Source organism: Phacochoerus africanus, chromosome 4, assembly GCF_016906955.1.
Source record: "Phacochoerus africanus isolate WHEZ1 chromosome 4, ROS_Pafr_v1, whole genome shotgun sequence".
Lineage (NCBI taxonomy): Eukaryota > Metazoa > Chordata > Mammalia > Artiodactyla > Suidae > Phacochoerus > Phacochoerus africanus.
In genome coordinates, this window is record NC_062547.1 from 13,431,382 (window position 1) to 13,456,159 (window position 24,778).

Sequence of the window (24,778 nt, forward strand, 5' to 3'; positions counted from 1 at the left end):
TGATTAATAAAAAATGGAGCCATGAATGAATACTTAATCAACAAAGTCTGGCGGGTAGACTCTTTCAGAACCTGGGCTGGGGGTGAGGCAGGGAGCAATCAAAGAGGTCCTTGGTGGTGAAAAAGCAGGATACTGCTTCAAGGGGATGGTTTCTGGAAAGCTGCTGTCAGTGGGGGGAAAAAAAAAATCCTGCATGGCCTCCAAGTTGCCAGGTATGTTTTATCCGGGGAACTTACTGAGGACTATAGCTTGGGACACAGCCTCTTAGATATTCTGGGGAATACTCCCAAGAGGTAAAGGCAGGAGCCAGGATATCTAGGAGGTTTTGCTGGAAAAAAATAAAAATAAAAATCCATGCAGTCGAGCAGGAAAAGATTACTGCTAATCGCAAAAGCAGACAAGTTCATGACTGTAGTTTTCTAAGTATGAGAAAAGGCAAGAATCTGAGGTCTTTGAAGTTATTCCTAGATAGGCATCTTAACTATCCAGGGCGGGGGCGTTTCCTGTTTTTCTCCCTCCTGAATTTCCCTCGGGGCACACTGTCTGGTAGGCTGCAAGGTACAGAAGTGGCAGGCAACATTCTTTGTTTCCTGAAATGCCAGGCAACATCTTCTGTCTGCACAAATAGGGGAAAACGTGTTCTTTGCCCACCCACGTGGTCAACGCAGAGCACAAGGAATACAGCGTCCGCGTGTGTGTCCCCGTGTCCGCAGGTAAGCCGTCCGTGTGTGCTGTGAGTGCGTGACCTTTCCCGTTGCCAGTGTGAGCAACGGGATTGAAACGATCTCGGTCAGGGGAGGGAGAAGGCGCAGAGAAGAAGAGAAGCGGAAAGGGGATCAGGAGGTGCACGCCGGCGAGGTCCACCCGAGTGGAAGAGGGAGGATTCCAGGGCGTGGTCAAAAAGAGCGTAAGACTGTGAGGCTCGGAGAAGAAGGAAATGATGGCGAGCGGGAGGTGGAGGACCTGCCAGGCGCCGCCCCGCTCACCCCGGCCCTTCCGGGACTGCTGGGGGCGTGGAGGGACTGGGAGGGGCGGCGGGAGGCGCGAATCCAAATCTTCAAAGGCGCGGAAACCCGCATCCCGGAGAGCTCGGAGCCAGGCAGGCGAGTAGCTTGCGGCGCAGGGCTGGAGGCGGCGAGGTCCCGGGGCCGGGGAGTGATGACGCCCTGAGGGCAGGCGACCGGGGGCGGGGGTGGGGGGGAGCTTCTGCCCCAAGGATCTCAGAGCACGTGCCGGAGGGAGAGCGGGGTGGGGGTGAGCGGCTTCTGGGCGCTTTCCCGGCAGATGGTGGTGTGAGGGGGGCGGCGGGGAAATGGGAGACTGGGGGAGTCCCAGCCGAGGGTCAGGCAGGATCGTGTTGAGAGGTAGGGATGTTTTTAGCATTAGACTGGCCTGCAACGTGACTGCCCCATGTGACCTGGGGAAGTTGAGCCTTTTGTCGGTCAATTGAAGATAAGAAAACACCCACTTTGCCAGGATATTGTGAGGACATGTGTCAAGTCTCCCATCCCCTGTTCCTGGTTCAGAATTGCTGCTATTATTTTAGCGGATGTCTCCTGAATTGGGGCTCTGTCTCTGCTTTCCCACCTGTTGCCAGTTGTGGGATAGAGAGGCCTTTGCAGCTGTTTTTGGCTGTTTCTAACCGCTGGCCTCTTTATCGTACAGAGAACGCTTTGTACACCTCTGCCTTTCCCTCAAGCCTCCTGTACCCAGCAGCCTCTGCCTTACTTTATAGGATCCAGAGAATCGCCCATTGATGGGTTTTGCCCAAGCCTGGAACAGCCAGAACAGCCAGAGAGCTTCCTGAACAGAGGGCCTGCCAAAGGGATTTTCCAAGTGCTGGAACGCCAGGCTTTGCAGCGCCTGTGGTCAGCCCAGGAGACCGCCCTTGGGATTTGAGGGTCAGCTCCACCTGGAACCATGCAGGGTGCGAGCCTGCCCCTTCGGATGGCCACTCTGCTGACGGGGCTGCTGGAATGCATCGGCTTTGCGGGTGTCCTCTTCGGCTGGGCATCCCTGGTGTTCGTCTTCAAAACAGAACATTACTTTGAGAGCCTGTGTGAACCGAATGCCACGCTCATGGGCAACGCCACAGGGCCAGCTGGTAAGGGAGCAAGGACATCTCTGGGAAGTTGAGTCTGGTTCCCAGGTCGGGGGAGTGAGAAGGGGTAGGAAGAACTTCCCCCCTCTGCCCTCCCTGCCAGCCTTTCTATGGTGAGGGGAAAGCCTCTCCCACCCTCCGCCGTGGCCTTGGAGGGGCCTGGGGAGGGAAGTACCAGCCCCCCGACCAGAGGTAATGGGGGGCAGTCACGTGTCACCTCACCTAAGGGAGAACTTTCCACCTGGCAAGCTGTCCAAGGAAGAAGAGGCGGCCCTAGACCTGGCAGGAGGGCGGGGGATGGAGGGGGGATCAGCCCGCCCATCCTGGGCTCTTGAGACCTGTGCTTCTCTCTTCCAGACCCTAACCCTAACCCTAACCCTAACCCTAACCTGGCAGGAGGGCGGGGGATGGAGGGGGGATCAGCCCACCCATCCTGGGCTCTTGAGACCTGCGCTTCTCTCTTCCAGACTGCAGCGCCCAGGACGAACAGTTCTCACTCATCTTCACTGTGGCCTCTTTCATGAACAACTTCATGACATTCCCCACCGGCTTCATCTTTGACCGTTTCAAGACCACCGTGACCCGCCTCCTAGCCATGTAGGTCCCAAGGGGATCTGAGCAGGGCTGGCCAAGAGGAAGTCTCACGGCTTTGTTGGGAGGGAGACCCAGGCCAGGCAGCTGGGCAGCTTTGTTTTAAGCTGCCCCGTGTGTAGACTCTGTCTTGACCTGCCCTCTTCCCACATGCCTACTTCCCCTTTCCTCGCCTCCTTCCTCTGTTCTGTGTATGATGTGTTGCACTGAGCCCAGGCCTACTTCCTGGGAGGGCTGGCTGGGGCCAGGATTATGAAATGAGCAAAGCCTAGAGTTGCCACTTTCTTCCTTCCCCTGGAGACCCTTGACCTTGTCAGGTGATACCCAAATGACTCAGGCTTCATCGTTACCCTTGTCACCCCCCCTTCCCACCCTCCCCCCATCACTCCTGAGATACTTAGGGTCCTGGGTGTCTCCATTGGTGGGGTTTCAGGTTCCCTCGGATGGCAGGGAGACCATGGGGGTATAGGACTTGCTGGCTCACACAGGGTGCCACTGCAGCTGGCCAGGCTGGGCATCAAGCGGTGGCCTGCTAGGGACTGATAGGACTCAGAGCAGGCGCTGTGGGACGGCATGCGGGAAGTTAGTTGTCAGGGGATTTGGAAGGTGGCTGGGCCAGGAAGTAGCCTGGCAGGAAAGCAAGTCCTTTGCTCTGTAAGCCTTTGGGTGTGTGATGACTGTCTCTGTCTCTCTTGGATTTTGGTTTCCTGTCTCCTCCTCCTCTTCTCTGTGTCCCCTCCCTCTTCTCCAGCCTTTAGTGCGTAAAAACTCAGTCTGAGCATTCCCTTGTGGTGCAGCAGGCTAAGGATCTGGCAGTGTAACTGCGTCAGCTCAGGTCACTGAGGTGGTGTGGTGTGGGTTGGACCCGTGGCTCGGGAACTTGTGCATGCTGTGGGCGCAGCTAAAAAACAACAACAACAACAACAACAAAGGCTATGATAAAGGATACAAATGAAGAGCCACATAGGGCCAGGTCAGGAAGGGTCCTAAGCTCAGGAGCTTCGATTGTGCAGAGTTAGGGTGCAGCACCCTTCTGGTCCATGGCTGTGTTTATCAAGCTGGAAGCTCTCCAACCTCCACACTATTGGGATTTTATAGAGGCTTCCTTATGTAGGCATGATGAATTATTAACTCCATTTCCAGTTCCTCTCCCCTCTCCAGAGAAGTGGGGTGGGAGTGGGCTGAAAATTCCAAGTGTCTAATTATGACCAGTGTTGCTGGTGAGCAGCCCCCATCCGGGACCCATCCAGAGTCACCACATTAGAAGAAAAGATGCTCCTAGTGCTCTTATGGCATAGAAATTGGCAAGGTTTTTAGGAGCCCTGTGTGAGGGACTGGGGACAAGGACTAAGTATATATTTCTTATTATAAATGAGAAAATCATACTTAAGCATTGCTTTTATTACCCCATGCCTTATAAGACCCCCAAACTTCTGCAGCTGCCGGCTACACCACAGTCACAGCAACTTGGGATCCGAGCTGCGTCTGTGACCTGTACCATAGCTCAAGGCAATGCCAGGGATCAAACCCACAGCCTCGTGGATACGAGTCGGGTTCGTTACTGCTGAGTCACACTGGGAACTCCAGCACCCCCAATCTTCTAAGAGAAGTTTGCCTCACAAGACCCCCAAACTTCTAAGAGGTCCCTATAACTTTGGGATTGTGCTCCTGAAATCATAGCATCCTAGAACTTTAAGGTTGGGGTTGAAATCAGTCCAATCATCTCTTTTTATAGAAAAGGCTGCTGAGGCCCAGAGAAGGGCAGTACCTTGCCTGAGGTCACACAGCAATGAGGAGTTAGAACTCAGGGTTATAATTTGTAGACCAGGTACTAACTGCTTTCTTCTTAACCTGTTGGAACTCTTAGGTGGAAGTGCATTGGCTCCACGATCCCTGCCCCTCCAGGTTTCTCTCTTAGCAACATTCTTCATCTCCCGTTTTGTGTTTCAGATTTCTCTACACCAGTGCCACACTCATCATAGCCTTCACCTCTGCAGGTGAGTGCTCTTGGGAGGGGCCGGGCTCGGGGGCACCTGGTGGGTGGGACAGGTGCAGAAAGTGATGGGCAGAACACCCTGACCCTTGCAGCAATTCAGAGAGCCCCAGACTTTGAGAGCTGGAAAGCATCCTTGAGAGAGTTATTATTGCTGGTCTATAAAAAGTTTAGTCTAGTGAAAAATACAAGGAGTAAGGACATTGGCGACACTGCTTCAGAGCGAATTTATTCAAAAGAATCATGTCCTTCCTCTTGTATGTATTAAACTGTCATTTTTCTTTTTTTTTTTTTTTTGACTTTTTTCCTTTTCTAGGGCCACGTCCCGTGGCATGTGGAGGTTCCCAGGCTAGGGGTCTAATCGGAGCTGTAGCCGCTGGCCTACACCAGAGCCACAGCAACACGGGATCCAAGCCGAGTCTGCAACCTACACCACAACTCACAACTCACAACTCACATCACAACTCACAGCAACGCCAGATCCTTAACCCACTGAGCAAGGGCAGGGATCGAACCCACAACCTCATGGTTCCTAGTCGGATTCGTTAACCACTGTGCCACGATGGGAACTCCTAAACTGTCCTCTTTCTTTAACATGAAATGAATGATAGTTTTTGAAAATATCCCGACTTAGCAATATAAAAATTGACAGCATGTTGTAGTCATATTTTTTTTTTTATTTTTTGGCCATCCTGTGACATTCGGAGTTCCCAGCCAGGGATCAGTTCCGAGCTGCAGTTGAGACTTTTGCTGCAACTGCGGCAGCACCTGGTCCTTAAGGATCCTTAACTTGCTATGCCAGGCAGGGGATCACCTTGTATCCCAGTGCTCCAGAGATGCTGCCAATCCTTTTATGCCACAGCGAGAACTCATGTAGTCACCATTTTTTTTTTTTTTTCCTTTTCAAACTTTACTGGTCTATAAGTGTATAAAATTCCCAAATCTGGGAATTCTAGTTTGGTTTATTCCCCACCTCCTCCATTAGGTAGGGGTCAAAACTTAGGTCAGAGAGAGACCCCCTTGCAAAGACTTGCCCAGGTTCATGGAGCAAGTTAGTGGCAAGTGGTCCAGGACCCCTGGCTGTGCCCTTTGCTAGCCTCTTGGTTATAAAGGACAAGAGATGCCTTCCATTATCCCTCCCTGGAATCAGATCACGACTCAAGTTTGGCAGTTAGGAAATAAAAGTACCTAATTTTCCTGTGTGTCTTCTTTGTGCTAAAGCTGGTTATCTCCATTTGTGCTCAGTGAACAGAGGCTGACTGAGGGTCTTTGTTCAAGCAGAACTCGTGAGATAGCCTGGTGCCTTGAGCCAGTGCTTGCAAACCACCATCCTCATCAAACCAGCTTCTTTTTTTTTTTTTTTTGGCTTTTTGCTATTTCTTGGGCCGCTCCCGCGGCATATGGAGGTTCCCAGGCTAGGGGTCGAATCGGAGCTGTGGCCACTGGCCTACGCCAAGGCCACAGCAACGCGGGATCCGAGCCGCGTCTGCAACCTACATCACAGCTCACAGCAACGCTGGATCGATAACCCACTGAGCAAGGGCAGGGACCGAACCCGCAACCTCATGGTTCCTAGTCGGATTCATTAACCACTGCGCCACGACGGGAACTCCCAAACCAGCTTCTTTTTACCTAATAGCCTAAGCAAGATTTTCAAGCGGCTGAATGTGGAGGTGATGGCTGGGAATGTTTGACTCACATTCATGAATCATTGGAGCACTAATTTTCCCTTCTCGCATAAATAAAACAGGGCTTTTTGGTTTTGGAAAACATGTTGAGACCACAGTGGTGCTATTGTCAAAAGAATCTCAACCAACCTTTAGTGCATGCAGAGAGAGGTGCCTTTTACAGAGACAGAAATTGAATGGCAACGAGCGTGGAGACTCTTGGAGTTCCCATCCTGGCACAATGGAAACGAATCCAACTAGGAACCATGAGGTTGTGGGTTCGATCCCTGGCCTTGCTCAGTGGGTTGAGGACCCAGCATTGCTGTGAGCTGTGGTGTAGGTCGCAGACGCGGCTTGGATCCTGTGTTGCTGTGGCTGTGGCACAGGCCAGCAGCTATAGCTCCGATCAGACCCCTAGCCTGGGAACCTCCATATGCCGGGGTTGTAGCCCTAAAAAGCAAAAAAATAATAGCAATAATGTGGAGACTCTAAAATGTGAAAGTTTACTGTGCTTCTCAAGGTATAGGACAGTAATTACTAGAACAAGAATTTCTTTGGAGAATATTATTTGGAAGTATACACGTGGCTTTATTAACATCAAATCACCTAGTGGAGAAGTTATTCCCTTTTTATTTCTATTTCAGTTCTCTGATTTCGTGCCCCAAAGTCTTGATGTGGGGCTGGGATATTTTAACACTGTGGCAAGAGTGGGTTTGGGGATTTGACCGGTAACTGCATCCAGATACCATTTAATGACAGTGTTCATCGTATTTATTTTTACAGTTACTTCTTATTCACAACAAGCAACACAAGTTGCTTTTCATTTATGCTAGTGCTATAAAGTTCCCTTTAAAAATGATAGATTTCTTTTGGGTAAAAGTGAGTCAACTTAGAAACATTTTGGCAAATGGGCTAAGTTATGAAGGGCTCCCCTGGCCCTTGACACTTGAGTTGTTTTTAGTTTTTCAGCTGTTACGCAACACTTTCCAGACCCTTTGGAATGCTTTTTTTTTTTTTTTTTTTTTCTGTCCTTTTAGGGCTGCACCCATGGCATATGGAAGTTCTCAGGCAACGGGTTGAATTGGAGCTGCAGCTGCTGGCCTGCAAGCAACACAGCCCTAGCAACAGGGGATCTGAGCCACATCTGTGACCTACGCTACAGCTCACAGCAACACCCGACCCTTAACCCACTGAGTGAAGCCATGGATCAAACCCACGTCCCTCATGGATACCAGTTGGGTTTGTTACTGCTGAGCCACGACAGGAACTCCTGGAATGATTTTTGCATGTCAGTCTTTTCTAGAGCAGGAAGTATCCTTTTTTCATCCTGCTTTTCCAGTGCCACAAAGGAGATACTCAAAGTCTAATGAACAAAGGAAAGGAACGATAGTCCACTGCCGTTTTCTCACTCAGATCTCACAGCATCTAGTGAAGCAGGAAGAGTAGGGATGCTTATTCCCATTTATCAGATGAGATGACTGAGTCACAGATTCAGAATCCAGCTCAGTGCAGTGAGTTATAGGCTGGGCTTGGAGGCTGAATCCAGCCCTCTGTCCCCCACGGTGTCAAAGATAAATGGAGGGACTGTTTGTGGTTTGGTGAGGGAAGGGGGTGGTGGCTTGGCTGGAGTCCTGCCTCTCTCTGTCAACCTCCAGCCTGCCACCGACCAAGGATCATCTTTGGTGGGAAAGAGGGTGACTTCGCAGGGGCTTGCGAGGGACCAGTACCCTAAGATCCTTGAAGGATGATGGGAGGCTGCCAGGAACAGGGGCCCAGGATTGTGGGGGAATTGAAGCAGGTGGGGGCCAGAGTTTGGGGCTCCACGTTTGGGCTGCACCGTGTACCACCCCACCTCTGACTTTGATTGTTCCAGACTCAGCCATGCTGCTCTTCCTGGCCATGCCCATGCTCACCGTTGGAGGAATCCTGTTTCTCATCACCAACCTGCAGGTGTGAGCAGGAGGCTGGGGGTGGGGGGTGCGGGGAAGGAGAAGCACTTTTCAGCATTGGTTGCTTCAAATGGGATTGGCCCAAGCCAGGGTGGTCGCTTCTGGGTTGGAGGGTGGGTCTGGGTATGAGGGCCTGGGGACATGGGGAGATGCTTATTTCACGAATAAATACATGATCTGGTCATGTGTTCTCCAGGTTGGGAACCTCTTTGGCAGACACCGCTCCACCATCATCACCCTCTATAACGGAGCTTTTGACTCTTCCTCAGCGGTCTTCCTTATCATTAAGGTGAAAAATAGCAATAGCCAACATTTATTGAACACTTATATGTATAGGCCAGACGCTTGTCTTGTGAACTTTGTATGATTTCTCTCCATCCATCCTCCTGCAGTAAACATGACTTTAACCTTAACCCAGGCCTGTCCAGTTCTAGAGGCTAAACTTGTAATGATTAAGCTCCTTTATATTGACCTTGGAGTTTGGGGCAGAGGCTAAGGGAAGACACAGCTATGATGTGCTTGGGGCTGGTGGGCAGAGGCTGGGAGTCTTTGGAGTGGGGTAGTATGCACCCGTGAGCTTCCGGTTTGGACAAGGGAGTAGGAGGTGGCCGGGGGTGACAATAGGGGCAGACACAGAGTCCACTCCAGCTCTCCTAAAGGGGATTAGGGTGATGGGCTGTTGCCAGTGCTAAGAGTGGCCCACGCAATGGGCATTCCACCCTCATTGCTAACAGTTTCATCTGGGCAGTGATGTGCTCAGCCGAGGGGATGAATCCTGCTTGGTGGGTAGAGGTGGTCATCTTGGGCAGTCCTTCTTAATGAGATACTGGAAGACTTCAGGGGACATTGCCTTTCGCTGATGGAAAGTGAGAGCAGAGCAAAAGGAAAGCCTTCCTCCTTGATCCTTCTTCCCACCCTTCCTCTTTGAATGTTGTGGTGGGAGGGTGTGATCCTGGGGTTGTGGCAGCCATGCTGTGATCATGCGGCAACAAGCTGGAGAACAAAAGCCAACACTCTAAGGATGACTGGGCAAAAGGAGTGGAACATTATGGGTCCTTGGTGCCCCTAGATGTCCAGCCTGTGACTTCCCTCCGGGCTTTGTGCTGGGCCAGAGGCAGCTGGCACAGTCTGTGGCCCTGGGGGAAGAGAAGAGGCTCTCTGGGAGTCACTACCCAGATATGAGACTAGCTTAGTCCCACAAGCACCTTGGCTTTGGAGGGTCACCCAGTGGTTAGACCCTGGGGCACTTAGTCAAGCCTTTGTACCCTTGATGCAAGAGCTGTTTTTCATGCTCTCCCCTCTCCCCCAGAAATGCCTTCCTTTATCTCTCAGAGTTGAGAGGAGAGTGAGGACAGAGCAGGAGCAGGAGTTCTTAGTTGTTGTTGTTTTTTTTAATTTTGTCTTTTTAGGGCCACACCTGCAGCGAACGTTCAGTGGCATTAAGCTTTCGTTTTGTAGCCATCATCACATCCATCTCCAGAACCTTTCTCAACCCTGTAAAGCTGAAGCTCTGTGCCCCTTAAAAGATAACTCCCCAGTCCTCCACCCCTCACCCCCCGCCTCCTCCAGACCCTGGCACCCACCCATTTTACTTTCTATTTCTGTGAATCCGGCTACGGCAGGTTCCTCATGTAAGTGGGATCATATAGCATTTGTCTTTCTGTGACCAGGTTGTTTCATTTAGTATAATGTCCTCAAAGTTCATTGATGTTGGAGCAGGTGTCAGAATTTCTTTTTTTTCTTTCTTTCTTTTTTTTTTAAGGATGCCCCTATGGCATATGGAAGTTCTTGGGCCAGGGGTCAAACAGGAGCTGCAGTGTGGCCTACTCCACAGCCATGGCAACGCCTGATCCTTAACCCACTGAGCGTGGTCAGGGATGGAACCCAGATCCTTACAGAGATAACATTGGGTTCTTAACCCTCTGAGCCATGACAGGAACTCCCAGAATATTTTTCCTTTTTTTTTTTTTTTTTTCTCTTTTTATGGCTTCATCTGCGACACATGGAAGTTTCCAGCCTAGGGGTTGGATTGGAGCTGTACGTGCCGGTCTACGCCACAGCCACAGCAATACCCAGATCTGAGCCACATCAGTGACCTATACCGAAGATTGCGGCAACACTGCATCCTTAACCCACTGAGTGAGGCCAGGGATTGAACCCGCATCCTCATGGATACTAGTTGAGTTCTTAACCTGCTGAGCCACAATGGGAACTCCAGAATTTCTTTCTTTTTTAAGGCTGAATGATGTCCCATTGTATGTAGGTACCACATGTCCTTGGTCCATTCATCTATGGATGGATACTTGGTCTGCTTCCAATTTTGTTTTTTTTTTTAATATAGATCAATTTTTTTTCATTTTTTATTTTTTATTTTAAGTGAGAATTGAAACGATTTTTAATTTTTATTTATTTATTTATTTATTTATTTTGCTTTTTAGGGCCACACCTGTGGCATATGGAGGTTCCCAGGCTAAGGGTCCAATCAGAGCTACAGCAGCCGGCCTACACCACAGCTACTGCAATGCAGGATCTGAGCCGCGCCTGTGACCTACACCACAGCTCATGGCAACGCTGGATCCTTAACCCACTGAGCAAGGCCAGGGATCAAACTCTCAACCTCATGGTTCCTAGTCGGATTTGTTTCCACTGCGCCACAACGCGCACTCCATGCTTCTACCTTTTGGATGTTGTGAATGATGCTGCCACTAACGTGGCTGTTACACTGACCTCTTCCCTCCTTTCTCTGCAGCTCCTTTATGAATGGGACGTTGATCTCAGGTCCTCCTTCATCTTCATCTCGGTCTGCAGTGCCTGGCATGTTGGGCGTACTTTCCTCCTGATGCCCCGGGGTCACATCCCTTACCCGCTGCCCCCCAACTACAACTATGGGTAAGGCCTGTGGACCAGTGATGGTGTGGCCAGAGCCCCTCATCTGAGCTGGAGTAGGAAGCCGGGGATGGAACAGTCATGCTTTCCATAGGGCTGGAAAAACCTGTCCCAGGAGAGGAGGACCAGACGAGGGGTGTATCAGTTAGCAATTGCTGTGTAACAAATCACCCCAAAAATTCCATGGCTTAAAACGTCAAGCATTTATTATTTATGGGAACACCAGAATCGCTTTCTTTTTTTAGGCTGAATAATGTTCCATTGTATGTAGGTACCACATTTCCTTGGACTCTTCATGTACGGTTGGATACTTGGTCTGCTTCCACCTTTTGGATATTGTGAATAATGCTGCCATCAGTGTGGCTGTTGCACTGACTTTATCCTTCCTTTCTCTTCATCTCCTTGTGAGCTTTCTGAGCCTACAGGTCTGTGGGTAGCTGGCTCATTCTACTGACTGGGGACCTACTTGGATGATCTTGACTGGGCTTCTTTGTGCCTCTGGTCATCTGGTGGGCTAGGCGGGGGCTGGCTGGTCTAGGATGGCCTCACTCACAGGGCATTTGTCTGGTCCTCTGGAGTGGCAGGGGTATCTGGGTCATGTGGCTCTCATCCTCCAGTAGGCTAGCTCGGGCGGCTTCACCTGGTGATGCCAGGATTCTAAGAGAATGCAGAAATGCACAAGATTCTTCAGGTTTAGTCTTGGAATTGGCACAACATCACTTCTCTTTTTTTTCTTTTGGCTGCCCCATGGCATATGGAGTTCCCAGGCCGGGGATCAGATCTGAACTGCAGTTGCGACCTAGACTGCAGCTGTGGCCATGCTGGATCCTTAACCCACTGTGCCGGGCCGTGGATCAAACCTGTGTCCCAGCACTCCCAAGAAGCCTCCAATCCTGTTGTGCCACAGCGGGAACTCCAGCACAACATCACTTCTGCTGGATTATCTTGGCTGAAGCAGCTCACGAGGCCAGCCCAGAGTCAGAGGGTGGGGAGATAGAGCCGCAGGGTTCTGTTGTAAAGGGTAGAACACAGAGGAGGTGAAGAAATGGGACTATTTTTGCAGCTAGTCATCACAAGCAGTAGAGGGCGGGCCTTTGTTTGCCACTCACTCAAAGTTTGCCAGCCCTGTGTGCTGATTTCATTTCACAGTAATCCTCAGACACATGTCTTTATTTCCATTTTCCAAGTGAGAAAAATGAGGCTCAGAAGAGTTAGATCAGGAGTTCCCTGATGGCTCAGTGGGTTAAGGATACGGCGTTGTCACTGCTGTGGCGCAGGTTTGATCCCTGGCTCAGGAACTTCTGCATTCCTTTGGTGCAGCCACAAAAGGAGTTCCCAGTATGGCTCAGTGTGTTAAGGACCCAGTGTTGTCTCTCTGAGGATGTGGGTTCGATCCCTGGCCTTGTTCAGTGGGTTAGGTATCTGGAGGTGTTGCGAACTGTGGTGTAGCTCGCAGATGTGGCTGGGATCCCACATTGCTGTGGCTGTGGTATATACCAGCAGCTGTAACCCTGATTTGACCCCTAGCCTGGGAACTAAAAAGACAAAAAAAGAAAAAAAAAAAGGAGAAGAGTTGGGTCTGAGCCGTGTTGCCGCAGCCAGAAAGAGGCAGAGCTGGGATTTGAACCCAGGCCTGTCGTATTCTTCCACACTTCAGTGGTTCTGCCTATTAGAATTGCTAGGATTACTTGAAAATCTTTTTTTTTTTTTTGGTCTTTTTGCCATTTTCTTCTTTCCTGCGGCATATGGAGGTTCCCAGGCTAGGGGTCGAATCGGAGCTGTAGCTGCTGGTCTGTGCCAGAGCCACAGCAACGTGGGATCCGAGCCGCATCTGCAACTCACACCACAGCTCACGGCAACGCCGGATCCTTAACCCACTGAGCAAGGGCAGGGATCGAACCCTCAACCTCATGGTTCCTAGTCGGATTCGTTAACCACTGCGCCACTATGGGAACTCCGGAAATCTTTTTAAAAATAAATATGGGAGCCTCTTTCCCACATCCAGATACTCTTTTTTTTTTTTTTTTTTCAGGACCAAACTCACGGCACATGGAGGTTCCCAGGCTAGGGGTCTGATTGGAGCTACAGCTGCAGGCCTGCACCACAGCCACAGCAATGCCAGATAGATCCAAGCCGCGTCTGCGACCTACACCACAGCTCACGGCAACACTGGATCCTAACCCACTGAGCGGGGCCAGGGATTGAACCCACAACCTCGTGGTTACTAGTCGGATTCGTTTCCCCTGAGCCACAACGGGTACTCCACACCCAGATATTCTTTTTTTTTTTTGTCTTTTTTGTCTTTTGTCTTGTTGTTGTTGTTGTTGCTATTTCTTGGGCTGCTCCCGCGGCATATGGAGGTTCCCAGGCTAGGGGTTGAATCGGAGCTGTAGCCACCGGCCTACGCCAGAGCCACAGCAACACGGGATCCGAGCCGCGTCTGCAACCTACACCACAGCTCACGGCAACGCTGGATCATTAACCCACTGAGCAAGGACAGGGACCGAACCCACAACCTCGTGGTTACTAGTCGGATTCGTTTCCCCTGAGCCACAACGGGAACTCCATACCCAGATATTCTTGATTCAAGGGGTCTGTACTGATACCAGGTGCTGGGGTTGTGCAAAGGTGACTGCTGCATACAGTGAAATGTACTGTTCCCCCAAGACTGAATGCCAGGCCCAGCTCATGGCCCTTGGGTTCGGCTGACATGGCTTCTGTTTCCACAGCCTCTGCTCTAGGGATGGCCCCAGAGAGGAAGGGAAGACAGCAACTGAGTCCCAAAAGCTGGAGCCCCAGTCCAAGGAGTCCCTTTCACCAAAGGAAGGTGAGCCCTGCTGCTTAGTCCGTTTCCCCTCCAGAACCTGGCCTCCCCCTGTGGCTGACCTGGTCCCTCATCTCCAGAACTTTCCCAGGACTCAAAATCAGGAAAGGCCAGGTAGAGAAGGAACTTGGAGGATCTTCTCAACCCCCTCAGTTTATAAGGGGTCCAAAGAGGGGCAACGGGTTTGCCTCGCGTCTCCTCTTTGTCCCCCTTTTCTTTCTCATTACACGCCTTTCCCCCAGCGTCAGTCTTCCGTCATTTTGTCTTTCCTCTCTCCCCCTCCTTGGCCCTAAGTCTGGTTTATTTGTCCCCATTTCTGCAGGTCCCCTGCATCTGTCCTCTCATTGTCCCATCTCCATCGCTGCCTCCTCTCTCTCCTCTGTCTGTTTTGGGTCTTTGGTTATAAACAGCACGAACCACTGCTGGCTAAGGTAGAAAGAATAAGATTCTGGGAAGCTGACAAAATTGAGAGAAAAATGAACTTGCCAGCCTCCATCCAGGAGGAGTAGAACCAGGCTACCTCTGGGGGGGCCCGGTCTAAAGTCACAGCCAGTCTCTGTCTCCAGGAGAACCATCAAATTGGTCAGCCTGGGGTGAGGAACAGAATACTTTTTTTGTGTGTGTCTTTTTAGGGCCACACCTGTGGTGTATGGAAGTTTCCAGGCTAGGGGTCCAATTGGAGCTGTAGCTGTTGTCCTACGCCACAGCCATGGCAACGCCAAAGCCGAGCTGGGTCTGTGACCTACAAGACAGCTCATGGCAACGCCAGATCCTTAACCCACTGAGTGAGGCCAGGGATCGAACCTGTGTCTTCATGGATACTAGTCGGGTTTGTTACCGCTGAGCCACCACAGGAACTCCATGGAATACTTAATTCACAGTCCCATCTGGACTATGAGGACGGGGCAGGGAAAGAGCCTCAGGATCCTGGTACCTAAAGTAAGGGAGGGGAGGAGTTCCCTGGTAGCTCAGCAGGTTAAGGATCTGGTGTTGTCACTGCTGCAGCTCAGGTCGCTGCTGTGACTCGGGTTCAATCCCTGGCCCAGGACTTTCTGTATGCCTTGGGTGTAGCAAAAAAAAGAAAGAAAAGAAAGAAAAGAAAGAAGGAAAGGGAGGGGATGTAGAGCAGCTGAAATAATATTAGTTCTGCCATGAACCCTCATTTCATCTCTCGTTTTCTCCTCTGCTTTGTCCTTTCTCTTCTTTCTTTGTCCTTTCTCCTGGCTGAGAAAGGTCGGAGAATTGTTAGTACTAGAAGTGGCACTGAGTCCGAGCTGTGACAGATCAGATTTCAGCAGGCAAAGAACATGGGGTGGGGGTCATTCAAGGGCAAAGGGCCAGGATGATGCACTAGAGGCAGGGCCATGCCAGTTGGAGGGCATGCTGGGTGAGTTTGGGGAGATGAGAAGAGCAGGTGACTTGGACCTCAGGCTGTCTCATTAAGACCTCTCCACTCTTGCCCAGCCCATTGCCCCTCCCCCCCCAATTTAATTATAATTGCTCGTCTCTCCCTCTTGACATCAGAGATCTCAGGACCGGGGCAGCCGCAGGAACCCCGCTCTTTCTGGAGCTGTGTTTTCTCTCGGCGCTATGGTTGGCACCTTGTGTGGCTGTCTGTGATACAGCTGTGGCACTACCTCTTCATTGGCACCTTCAACTCCCTGCTGACCATCTTGGCCCGTGGGGACAAGGCACTTGGTATGTGGCGAGGCTGGGAGGCAGCTCCTCTCTGGGGACTTGGAAGCGTGCGGTGAGGTGCTAAGCCCAGGAGGGCTGTGTGCTCCGGAGGAAGATCTGAGCAGGGGTGTGGGGAGGAGGGTCAGGCAGGGGAAGGGCAGGGTGGGGCAGTGCTTTCCTGTAAGGCTGTCTTGGAAAGTACCTACCACTCAACCCCTCTCTGCCCTCTGCAGTCAGCACCTACACAAATGCCTTTGCCATCACTCAGTTCTTTGGAGTTCTGTGTGCCCCCTGGAATGGGCTCCTCATGGATCGGCTTAAACAGAAGTACCAGAAGGAAGCAAGAAGGAAAGGTGAGACCAGGAGAGGAGCAATCTTTGTACACTTCCCTGCCCATCGTCTCTTTTCTTCTTAATCCCTGTCTACTTGCATTTGTTCATTCATGAATTCGTCATCCATCACCTGGCCATCATCCATCCATCCATCACCCATTCATCCATCCACCATCCAGTCAGCCAGCCAGCCAGCCAGTCAGCCACTCGTCACTAAGTGCCAAGGTTGTGCCAACCGTTGTTTCAGATTCAATAGTGGATAAGACAGAAATATCCTTGTTCTCGAGCTGTTCTCTGTCTAGAGAATGGGGAAACACAAGTCGTCAGTTTTACAGTCCATGAAGTAAACCTGCAAGGAGCTATGGGAACACAAAGAGGGGCACATAACCTGTTCTGGGTGAGGATGGGAAGGCTTCCTGGAGGAAGTGGCATCTAAGCCGAGACCTAAAGGATGAGTAAGAAGTGGGAAGATGAAGAGGAGGGCTCTGGGTGAGTGGTCCAGGAATATAAGTGGGGTCCAGGTGGTGAAGGGGAGAGTGAAGTCCTGAGGAATTGGAGGAATCCCAGAAAGTGGTGCGGGCTGGCCAGGGCACAGAGCAGTGGTAGGAAGGGGGCTGGAGAGATAGACAGAAGGGAAGGGGCAGGCAGTGTCATTCATGCCAAGGAACTTGGACATGATCCTTGGACAAGAATGGAGGAATGGGGGTGCCAAGGTGTTTTATTTACCCTGCAGGGCTCAGCGGTGGGGAGGTAAAAGTGGATAGCAACATTTCTCCTTTACCCCTGTCATTTCATCTCTCCCAGTCCCCATCTCCCTGAGCTGCTGCTTCTACCCCTGCTGGAATTTTCTTTTTTTTTTTTAGAATTTTTTTTTGTCTTTTTGTCTTTTGTTGTTGTTGTTACTGTTGTTGTTGTTGCTATTTCTTGGGCCGCTCCCGCGGCATATGGAGGTTCCCAGGCTAGGGGTTGAATCGGAGCTGTAGCCACCGGTCTACGCCAGAGCCACAGCAACGCGGGATCCGAGCCTCGTCTGCAACCTACACCACAGCTCACGGCAACGCTGGATCGTTAACCCACTGAGCAAGGGCAGGGACCGAACCCGCAACCTCATGGTTCCTAGTCGGATTCGTTAACCACTGCGCCACGACGGGAACTCCTGGAATTTTCTTTTTTATACTTAATTTACAATGTTCTGTCAATTTCTGCTGTACAGCAAAGTGACCCAGTTACACATATATGTACATTCTTTTTCTCACATTATTTTCCATCCTGTTCCATCACAAATGATTAGCTATAGTTCCCTGTGCCACACGGTAGGATCTCATCGCTTATCCACTCCAAATGCAATAGTTTGCATCTATCAACCCCTGACTCCCAGTCCATCCCACTCCCTCCCTTCCTTGGAAACCACAAGTCTCCATGTCCCTGAGTTTGTTACTTTTCTATAGATAGGTTCGTTTGTGCCATATATTAGTTTCCTGCTAGATATATTTTAAAACAAATCTCAGACATCAAGTCATTTCATCTGTAAATACTTCAGTTTGTAGCTCCAACAAATAAGACCTCTTTTATTGAAACATCTCCCCCCCTCCCATGTGGCGCAGCAGAAACGAATCCAACTAGGAACCATGAGGTTCTGGGTTCGATCCCTGGCCTTGCTCAGTGGGTTAAGGATCCGGCATTGCCCTGAGCTGTGGTGTAGGTCACCGACGCTGGTCGGATCTGGTGTTGCTGTGGCTGTGGTGTAGGCCAGCAGCTACAGCTCTGATTAGACCCTTAGTCTGGGAACCTCCACATGCCACGGGTGCAGTCCTCAAAAAGACAAAAGACAAAAAGAAAAAGACGAAAAAAAAGAAACATTCCCCTCATAGTGTTACCACACCTAAAACCACCCCCAGTAATTTCTTAGTGTCATCTCACTGTGTAGTCATTTTCAGATTTCCTTCATTGTCTCAACTCTGTCTTTTTATAATTGGTTTGTTCAAGTGAGGATCTGTACAGGGTCCATGCAATGTATGGATGTGGCTTTTCTGTATTTTTAATTCTCTGTCTCTCCCCCCCTCCCCCCCTTTTTTCTTCTTGTTGTTTATTTATTGAAGGAACTGAGTTATTTGTCCTGTCAGATTCCCACATTTTGGACTTGGCATCCTTTTCATGTCATTTAAAAATGTTTCTTGGATTGGGTCTTTCCTGTAAACAGGCAGATTGGAGGCTTGCGGAGACTCGGTTTAATATTTTTTGGCAGGGATAATTCAGAGGTGGAACCGTGGGCTTCCTGTGAGCTCTCATCAGCAGGCCCTTGGTATTGGCTGTCTTGTTCTTACGATGCTAAGATTGATCAATGGGTTCAGACATTGTCAGTCTGATCCACCCATTATAGTTTCCCATCAGCTGTGATTTTAGCAGCTATTGGTGATTGATGCCCAGACCCATTATTTTATTAGGGTTGCAAAAGGGTGATTTTTTTATCTTTCCTTCTGCTTTTAATACCCAAACTTCCTCTAGAAAGCAACACTTTCCTTATTAACTATTTTGATACTCCGAAATAAATGCATGGTTTTGTCTCTATTTATGAATTTCAGAAAAGTAAGATGGTACTCATAGTTTCTTTTCTTTTTTATTTTTTCTTTCTTTCCTTTCTTTTTTTAATTTTATGGCCATACCCATGGCGTTTAGAAATTCTTGGGCCAGGGATCGAATCTGAGCTGCAGCTACAACCTATGCCACAGCCGCAGCAATGCCGGATCCTTAACCCACTGTGCCTCTGCAGCGACCTGAGCAGTCAGATTCTTAACCCACTGCGCCACAGCAGGACCTCCCTTAGTTTCTCTTTTAAAATATATTTGATGTGTTTCAGGAGTTCCCATTGTGGCTCAGTGATAACGAAACCAACTAGTGTCCGTGAAGACGAAGGTTCCATCCCTGACCCTGCTCCGTGGGTTAAGGATTCAGTGTTGTCCTGAGCTGTGGTGTATGTAGGGTGTAGACACAGCTCAGATCTGGCATGTTGCCATGGCTGTGATGTAGGCTGGCAGCTGCAGCTCCCATTCGATGTGGGAATTTCCACAAGCTGCAGATGCGGCCCTTAAAAACAAACCAAAAAAATATACTTGATGAGTTTCAATCCATTTCTGATTCTTCTGGATGCTCAGATTGTCCATTCTTTGGACACTGGGAACTTTCCCGATCCAGTATCTGTGTCCTTTACAAATAATCTCGTGAATTTTAGAGAGTGTCTTCCTTTCTGGCACAACATGTCTGGGTCCATTTCCTTGGGTACATTTCCTGACCCAGACCTGAAATGAGCCATTTCTCCAAAGACTCCTGGGTCCCTTTAAATGGGAAATGGTATTTAAAGATTGCAAGATGCCAGGCTTTCTTGTTTTTCTTTTCTTTTCTTTCCTTTCCTTTTCTTTTGCTTTTTAGGGCTACACCCGCAGCATGTGGAGGATCCCAGGCTAGGGGCCGAATTGGAGCTACAGCTTCTGGCCTGCACCACAGCCACAGCAACACAGGATCCCGAGCTGCATCTGTGATCTACACCACAGCTCACGGCAACACCAGATCTTTAACCCGCTGAGCGAGGCCAGGGATCGAACCTGCATGCATCATGGATCCTAGTCACTTTGTTTCTGCTGAGCCTCGATGGGAACTATGCAAGATGCCAGGCTTTCTAATACTCCTAGGTTGTCATTGCTTTTAGTCCTTAGATGGAGGTAAGATGTACATAATTTTTGGGATAAAAGAATATATTAAAATACTGATATTTTAGTTCAAATTTTACTTTCTTGATTTCCACCTTTGTATCACTTCTGAAAATCATGGTTCCTAAAATATTATATATATATACACTATATTAATATATATGCTATATATACATACACTGTATCCTATATACACATGTATGTGTGCATGCGTGAATATATATATATATATAGTGGGTTTTTTTTTAATTTTTATTTTTTGCCTTTTAGGGCTGCACTTGCAGCATATGGAGGTTCCCAGGCTAGGGGGTCTAATTGGAGCTACAGTTGCCGGCCTACACCACAGCCACAGCCACACAGGGTCCGAGCTGCCTCTGCCACCTATACCACAGCTCATGGCAATGCCGGATCCTTAACCCACTGAGCTAGGCCAGGGATCAAACTCGCAACGTTGTGATTCCTAGTTGGATTCATTTCCGTTGCGCCACAACGGAAACTCCTATAAGTAGTGTTTTAAAAATATATTTTATGTGTAATTACTGTTTCAACAACATTAATACTCTTACTAACACTATGACTGCTCTTGCTCCCTCCTTCCCTCCCCCTGCTTCCTTCCTTCCATTCTCCTGAGAATCCAGCTCATATGAGCTGTCAGTCAAATTCCTGTATTTTAAGAGTCACCAACGTGATATAAAGTTTTGTTCATTGTTTTCATCTTGTTGGATTTTTTTCTGGGAATTGCTTTGCTTGTTTTCCTCCTATTATTTCAATTTTATTTGAAAAACGTTTACGTAGCAAACACGGATGTTTTTCTGAAGGCAAAACCGTGAAACAAGATACAGTCAAAGAAGTTTAGTTTCCTTCTGTGTCCTGTCCGCCTTTTTTCTCCTCTTTCCTTAGGTGATTATTTGTATTTTTCTTTTGTCCGTAAAGACAGGCTCTGTCTGTATCTCCAGTTTTCTCTTCCTTGGATAGAAGACAGTCCCGCACACCCCGTCCTGCGGTTTTCTTTCTGTGTAACTGCCTGAGCTTGCACAGCTGGGTTTTCAGGCCTTGGGCCCCTGCCCAGTTCTCTGCTAATGTGGCTGCAGCGTAGTTGATGCCACGTTCCTCTGCCGATGCTGCTGTGGGTCTTTGCAGCCCTTTACCTGAGTTGTCTGGCTGAGGGTTGAGGGGCCTCCATGGTAACCTCTGAGTGACAGATGGTGGCCTACAGTTAGGATGAGCCCATGGGGATGGGGAGGACCGGGGACATGTGAATGATATTCATTCAGGAGGTGCATCATCAGCATTTATGGATGGACTGGAGTTGGGACATGTGGAGAAGGGGTTCCAGATGACGTCCCTGCGGGCCTGTCAGCAGCCTCTCCTCTTTTCTTTGGACTAGGGTCCCCGGCCTCGGCCTCGGTGGTGGCCTTGTCCTCGGCGGTGCCTTCGCTGGCTCTGACGTCCCTGCTGTGCCTGGGCTTCGCCCTCTGTGCCTCAGTCCCCGTCCTCCCCCTGCAGTACGTCACCTTCATCCTGCAGGTGGTCAGCCGCTCCTTTCTCTACGGGGGCAACGCTGCCTTCCTCACCCTCGCGTAAGTGGGCTTGGTGTGCGTAACCAGACAGGAGGCACCCTCGGGGCAAACAGAGGTGTGCTGGGGGCAAAGGAGCAGGAGGTGAGGATGAGCTGGAGGTGGTCAGAGGAGGCGAAGGGTCTGGGAGCAGCTGTGGAGGAGGTGGAGGCTGGTGGGAGGGACAGGGTGTTCACATACCTGAGCTTTCGTGTCTCCTCCCCTCTGTTATCTACTGGTGAACTCCTATTCAACCTCCAAGGCCCATTTCTGTTCCATCTCTCCCAGGAAAGAGTAGAAAGAAAGCATCTTTCTTTCTTTTTTTTTTAATGTGGCACTTTTTTTTTTTTTTTACTATTTCTTTTTTGGCCGCCCTGTGGCACGTGGAATTCTTGGGCTAGGGTTCAGATCCAAGCTTCAGTTGCATCCGATGCTATACTACAAGCAACACCAGATCTTTTAACCCACTGAGCCCCCTGGGGATCGAGCCTGTGTCCTGGTGCTGCAGAGATGCCACTGATCCCTCTGTGCCACAGCAGGAACTCCTCTTTCTTTGTGCCCTTGGCACTCTGTTCTTGCTTCCTCTGATCATGCATGTATCATCTGGCATGTAGCGATTTATTTGTGTGTCTTCCTCAAAGCTTCCTGGGACACACCTGTGTCTGGGTCCTTGCTGTTTTCCCAGGGTGGAGCCCAGTGCCCTCTCTGTGCTCTGTGGTTTAAAAGCCTAAGCAGAGGGGAAGGAGGGCTGCGTGGGAGGGTGAAGGAAGGTTTAGTCAGGGGAATGGGGGGTGCTGATCAAGGCCCACCAAAGCCGGGTCCCTGCATGGAGGGACCCCAAAGCTCACTGGGACCTCATGTGCTTCTCTCTCCAGGTTCCCTTCCGAGCACTTTGGGAAGCTTTTTGGGCTGGTGATGGCCTTGTCGGCTGTCGTGTCTCTGCTCCAGTTCCCCATCTTCACCCTCAGCAAAGGGCCCCTCAAGAATGACCCATTCTACGTGAGTAATTGTGGGGAGGGGTGACCTTGCCTTAGACCTTGCCTGTCATCCCCAGGAGGGGCGCCCCCAAACCTGGGTGTGGTCCCTGCAGGAGCATTTCTTCTGCACATGGGCACATCCTTGTTCTTCTCAAACTGGGGTCAGTGGAAGTCCCCTGCCTTGTGCTGGGCGTCCCTGACGCCAAAGGGTTCATGTGGCACAGCTTCCCGGAGGGCCATGTTATTCAGAGATTTGGGAAGAAAATAGGTTATGTGTGTGGAAACAGGTAGACATACTCTGGAGGAGAATGCAAAATTATCACATTTCAAATAAAACCTAAGACTTCAAAGATTTCCTGCCTGTGGTGAGCATGGGCAGGCCTTGGCCCTGGCCTTAGGGCTACAACCTGTGTTGGTTTCCACAGTTGGTCCAGATGGTGGGAGCCCCGTACTCTCAGTCCTAGATCCCCACACAAAGGGGTGGGGTGGGGTGGAGGGGATGCTCACTGGCCCAGCCCTGGGAGGTGGGCATGAGTCTCCTTTTTTTTGGTCTCTTTAGGGCCACACTCGCGGCATATGGAGGTTCCCAGGCTAGAGGTCGAATCGGAGCTGTAGCCGCTGGCCTACACCACAGCCACAGCAATGCCAGATCCAAGCCAGGTCTGTGACCTACATCACAGCTCATGGCAATGCCGGATCCTTAACCCACTGAGTGAGGTCAAGGATCGAACCCGTGTCCTCAGGGATACTAGTCAGATTTGTTTCCACTGAGCTGCAACGGGAACTCTAGTCTCCAGCTTTTTGCAGATTGAAGAGACTGAGGCTTCAAGATTTGGGTTTCGTGTCTTAGGAATTCAGAAGCTGAACTAAAAACCTGAGGAGAATGACTTGTTTGTGATATCAGATAACCCTAAATCATGCGTTCTAGGAGTTTCCTGGTGGCCAGGTAGTTAAGGGATCCAGCATTGTGCAGCAGGTTGCATTCCCCGGCGTGGGAACTTCCATGTGCTACAGGCACAGCCAAAAAAAAAAAAAAAAAGTGTGTTCTAGCTGGTGCCTCCACCAACTTCCCCTGTGTTCTGAGCAGATCACTGAATGTTCTCTGGGCTTCTTTTTCTTCATCTGTGAAATTGGCATAATATTTCTCCCCACTCTGCTCTATGGGGCAGGAGGAAGGATAACCAGAAGGCCATCCTAAAGGGCACGGTCAGGGCTAAGTGGACAGAGGATAAACCAGGCAGAATTCTGGCCCCTCGGTTGGGGTGGACTTGGCCTCACCTCGTCCTCTCTCTCCAGGTGAATGTGATGCTGGTGCTTCTCACTCTTCTGACGTTCGTCCACCCCTTCCTGGTACACCGGGAGTGCCGGCGGCAAGACAGGCCCCAGGAGGTCGCCTAGTTCAGAAGCTCTCCCTTTTTAGCCCCAAGGATGTGTAGTCTTCCTCCAGCCTTGAGGAGCCCGTATCTAGGAAGACTTCACCCACCCAGGTTACTTGTATTCAGGAGCCATTTTTCTAAAAATCAAAAGATGTATTTAACTGTCCGCCAAGACTTTCTACCAGCTCGACAAGAAGCAAAGGCAGGGAGTTCCCTGGTGGCTCAGCAGGTTAAGGATCCGGCATTGCCACTGCTGTGGCGCACATCAGCCCCTGGCCAGGGAACTTCCTCATGCTGTGGAGGCAGCCAAAAAACAAACAAACAAACAAAATCCAAAAAACAAAAAAGCCATGGCAAGCAGAAGTTCTTAGTTTCAGAATAACAACACAAGGTGTTGGCAGATGCTTGGCCCGAGGCGGGCCGATGTCCTGGGAAGGAGGTGTGTCCCCTGCGTCTCCAGGCCTCTTTGTCCCTAAAGCCTGTACATGCCTGGGCCCTGTGCTGCCACGTAAGTCTCCAGTAAAGAGTGAGGTCGTCATGGCCTCAGCTTTGCCACCCGGCCTTCAGCAGAGGCACCCAGCTCTCCCTCAGGTAGAGCATGGAGCTGAGCCCGGGGAAGAAGAGGAGCCGGTGGGGTGCGGTGGGGGTCCCTGGGCCCCCAGGGTCCCAGCTCCACCAGAGACGCTGGATGACCTTGAGCAGACCCATCTCCTCGCCGAGCATTGGTTTTCCTATCTGTGAAAGGAGAGGGGTTTGGAGTTGTAGCTTCTTTCTGGAGCTCATGTTCTAGGTTTTGAGAACAGTGACAAAGAGGCCACAGGAGGGGCCTTGGAACCAGCTGACCTGCTTGACCAAAGGATGTTGGAGGAAGCGTTTTGGCGATGTTTTCCTCTTTAAGAAGGGGGATGATTATTTACTTGGGCTTTATGTAAAAATGTCCTTTGGGGAATAATTTTATAATACATTGAATTATATATTAAATGATTTTATTAGAAAAATAAAGCCTTTCTGCCTAAGGCAACTGCTGCTCTGCCTCTCTAGGTTTGGGGCTGTTGTGTGCTTGCCTGTGTGTCCCCCCCCCACCCCCCGCTTCGTCTCAGCCTGGGGACCGGGACAGGGGTGGGGTGGAGGAGTGGCTGTAGCCT

At 50.2% G+C, this 24,778-nt stretch overlaps 1 protein-coding gene across 1 annotated transcript; it reads left to right on the plus strand.

Moving 5' to 3' along the window:
- Positions 1–538: 538 nt before the first annotated feature.
- On the plus strand, positions 539–24,659 carry SLC43A3 (solute carrier family 43 member 3). The gene is made up of 13 exons (XM_047775699.1): positions 539–713; positions 1,736–2,104; positions 2,569–2,698; positions 4,643–4,689; positions 8,226–8,302; positions 8,498–8,590; positions 11,051–11,190; positions 13,917–14,014; positions 15,536–15,709; positions 15,922–16,041; positions 21,112–21,304; positions 22,156–22,279; positions 23,554–24,659. Exons 2-13 carry the CDS (start codon positions 1,921–1,923, stop codon positions 23,653–23,655), a joined length of 1,482 nt encoding a protein of 493 aa, XP_047631655.1. The 5' UTR covers positions 539–713; positions 1,736–1,920; the 3' UTR covers positions 23,656–24,659.
- The last annotated feature ends 119 nt before the right edge of the window (positions 24,660–24,778 follow it).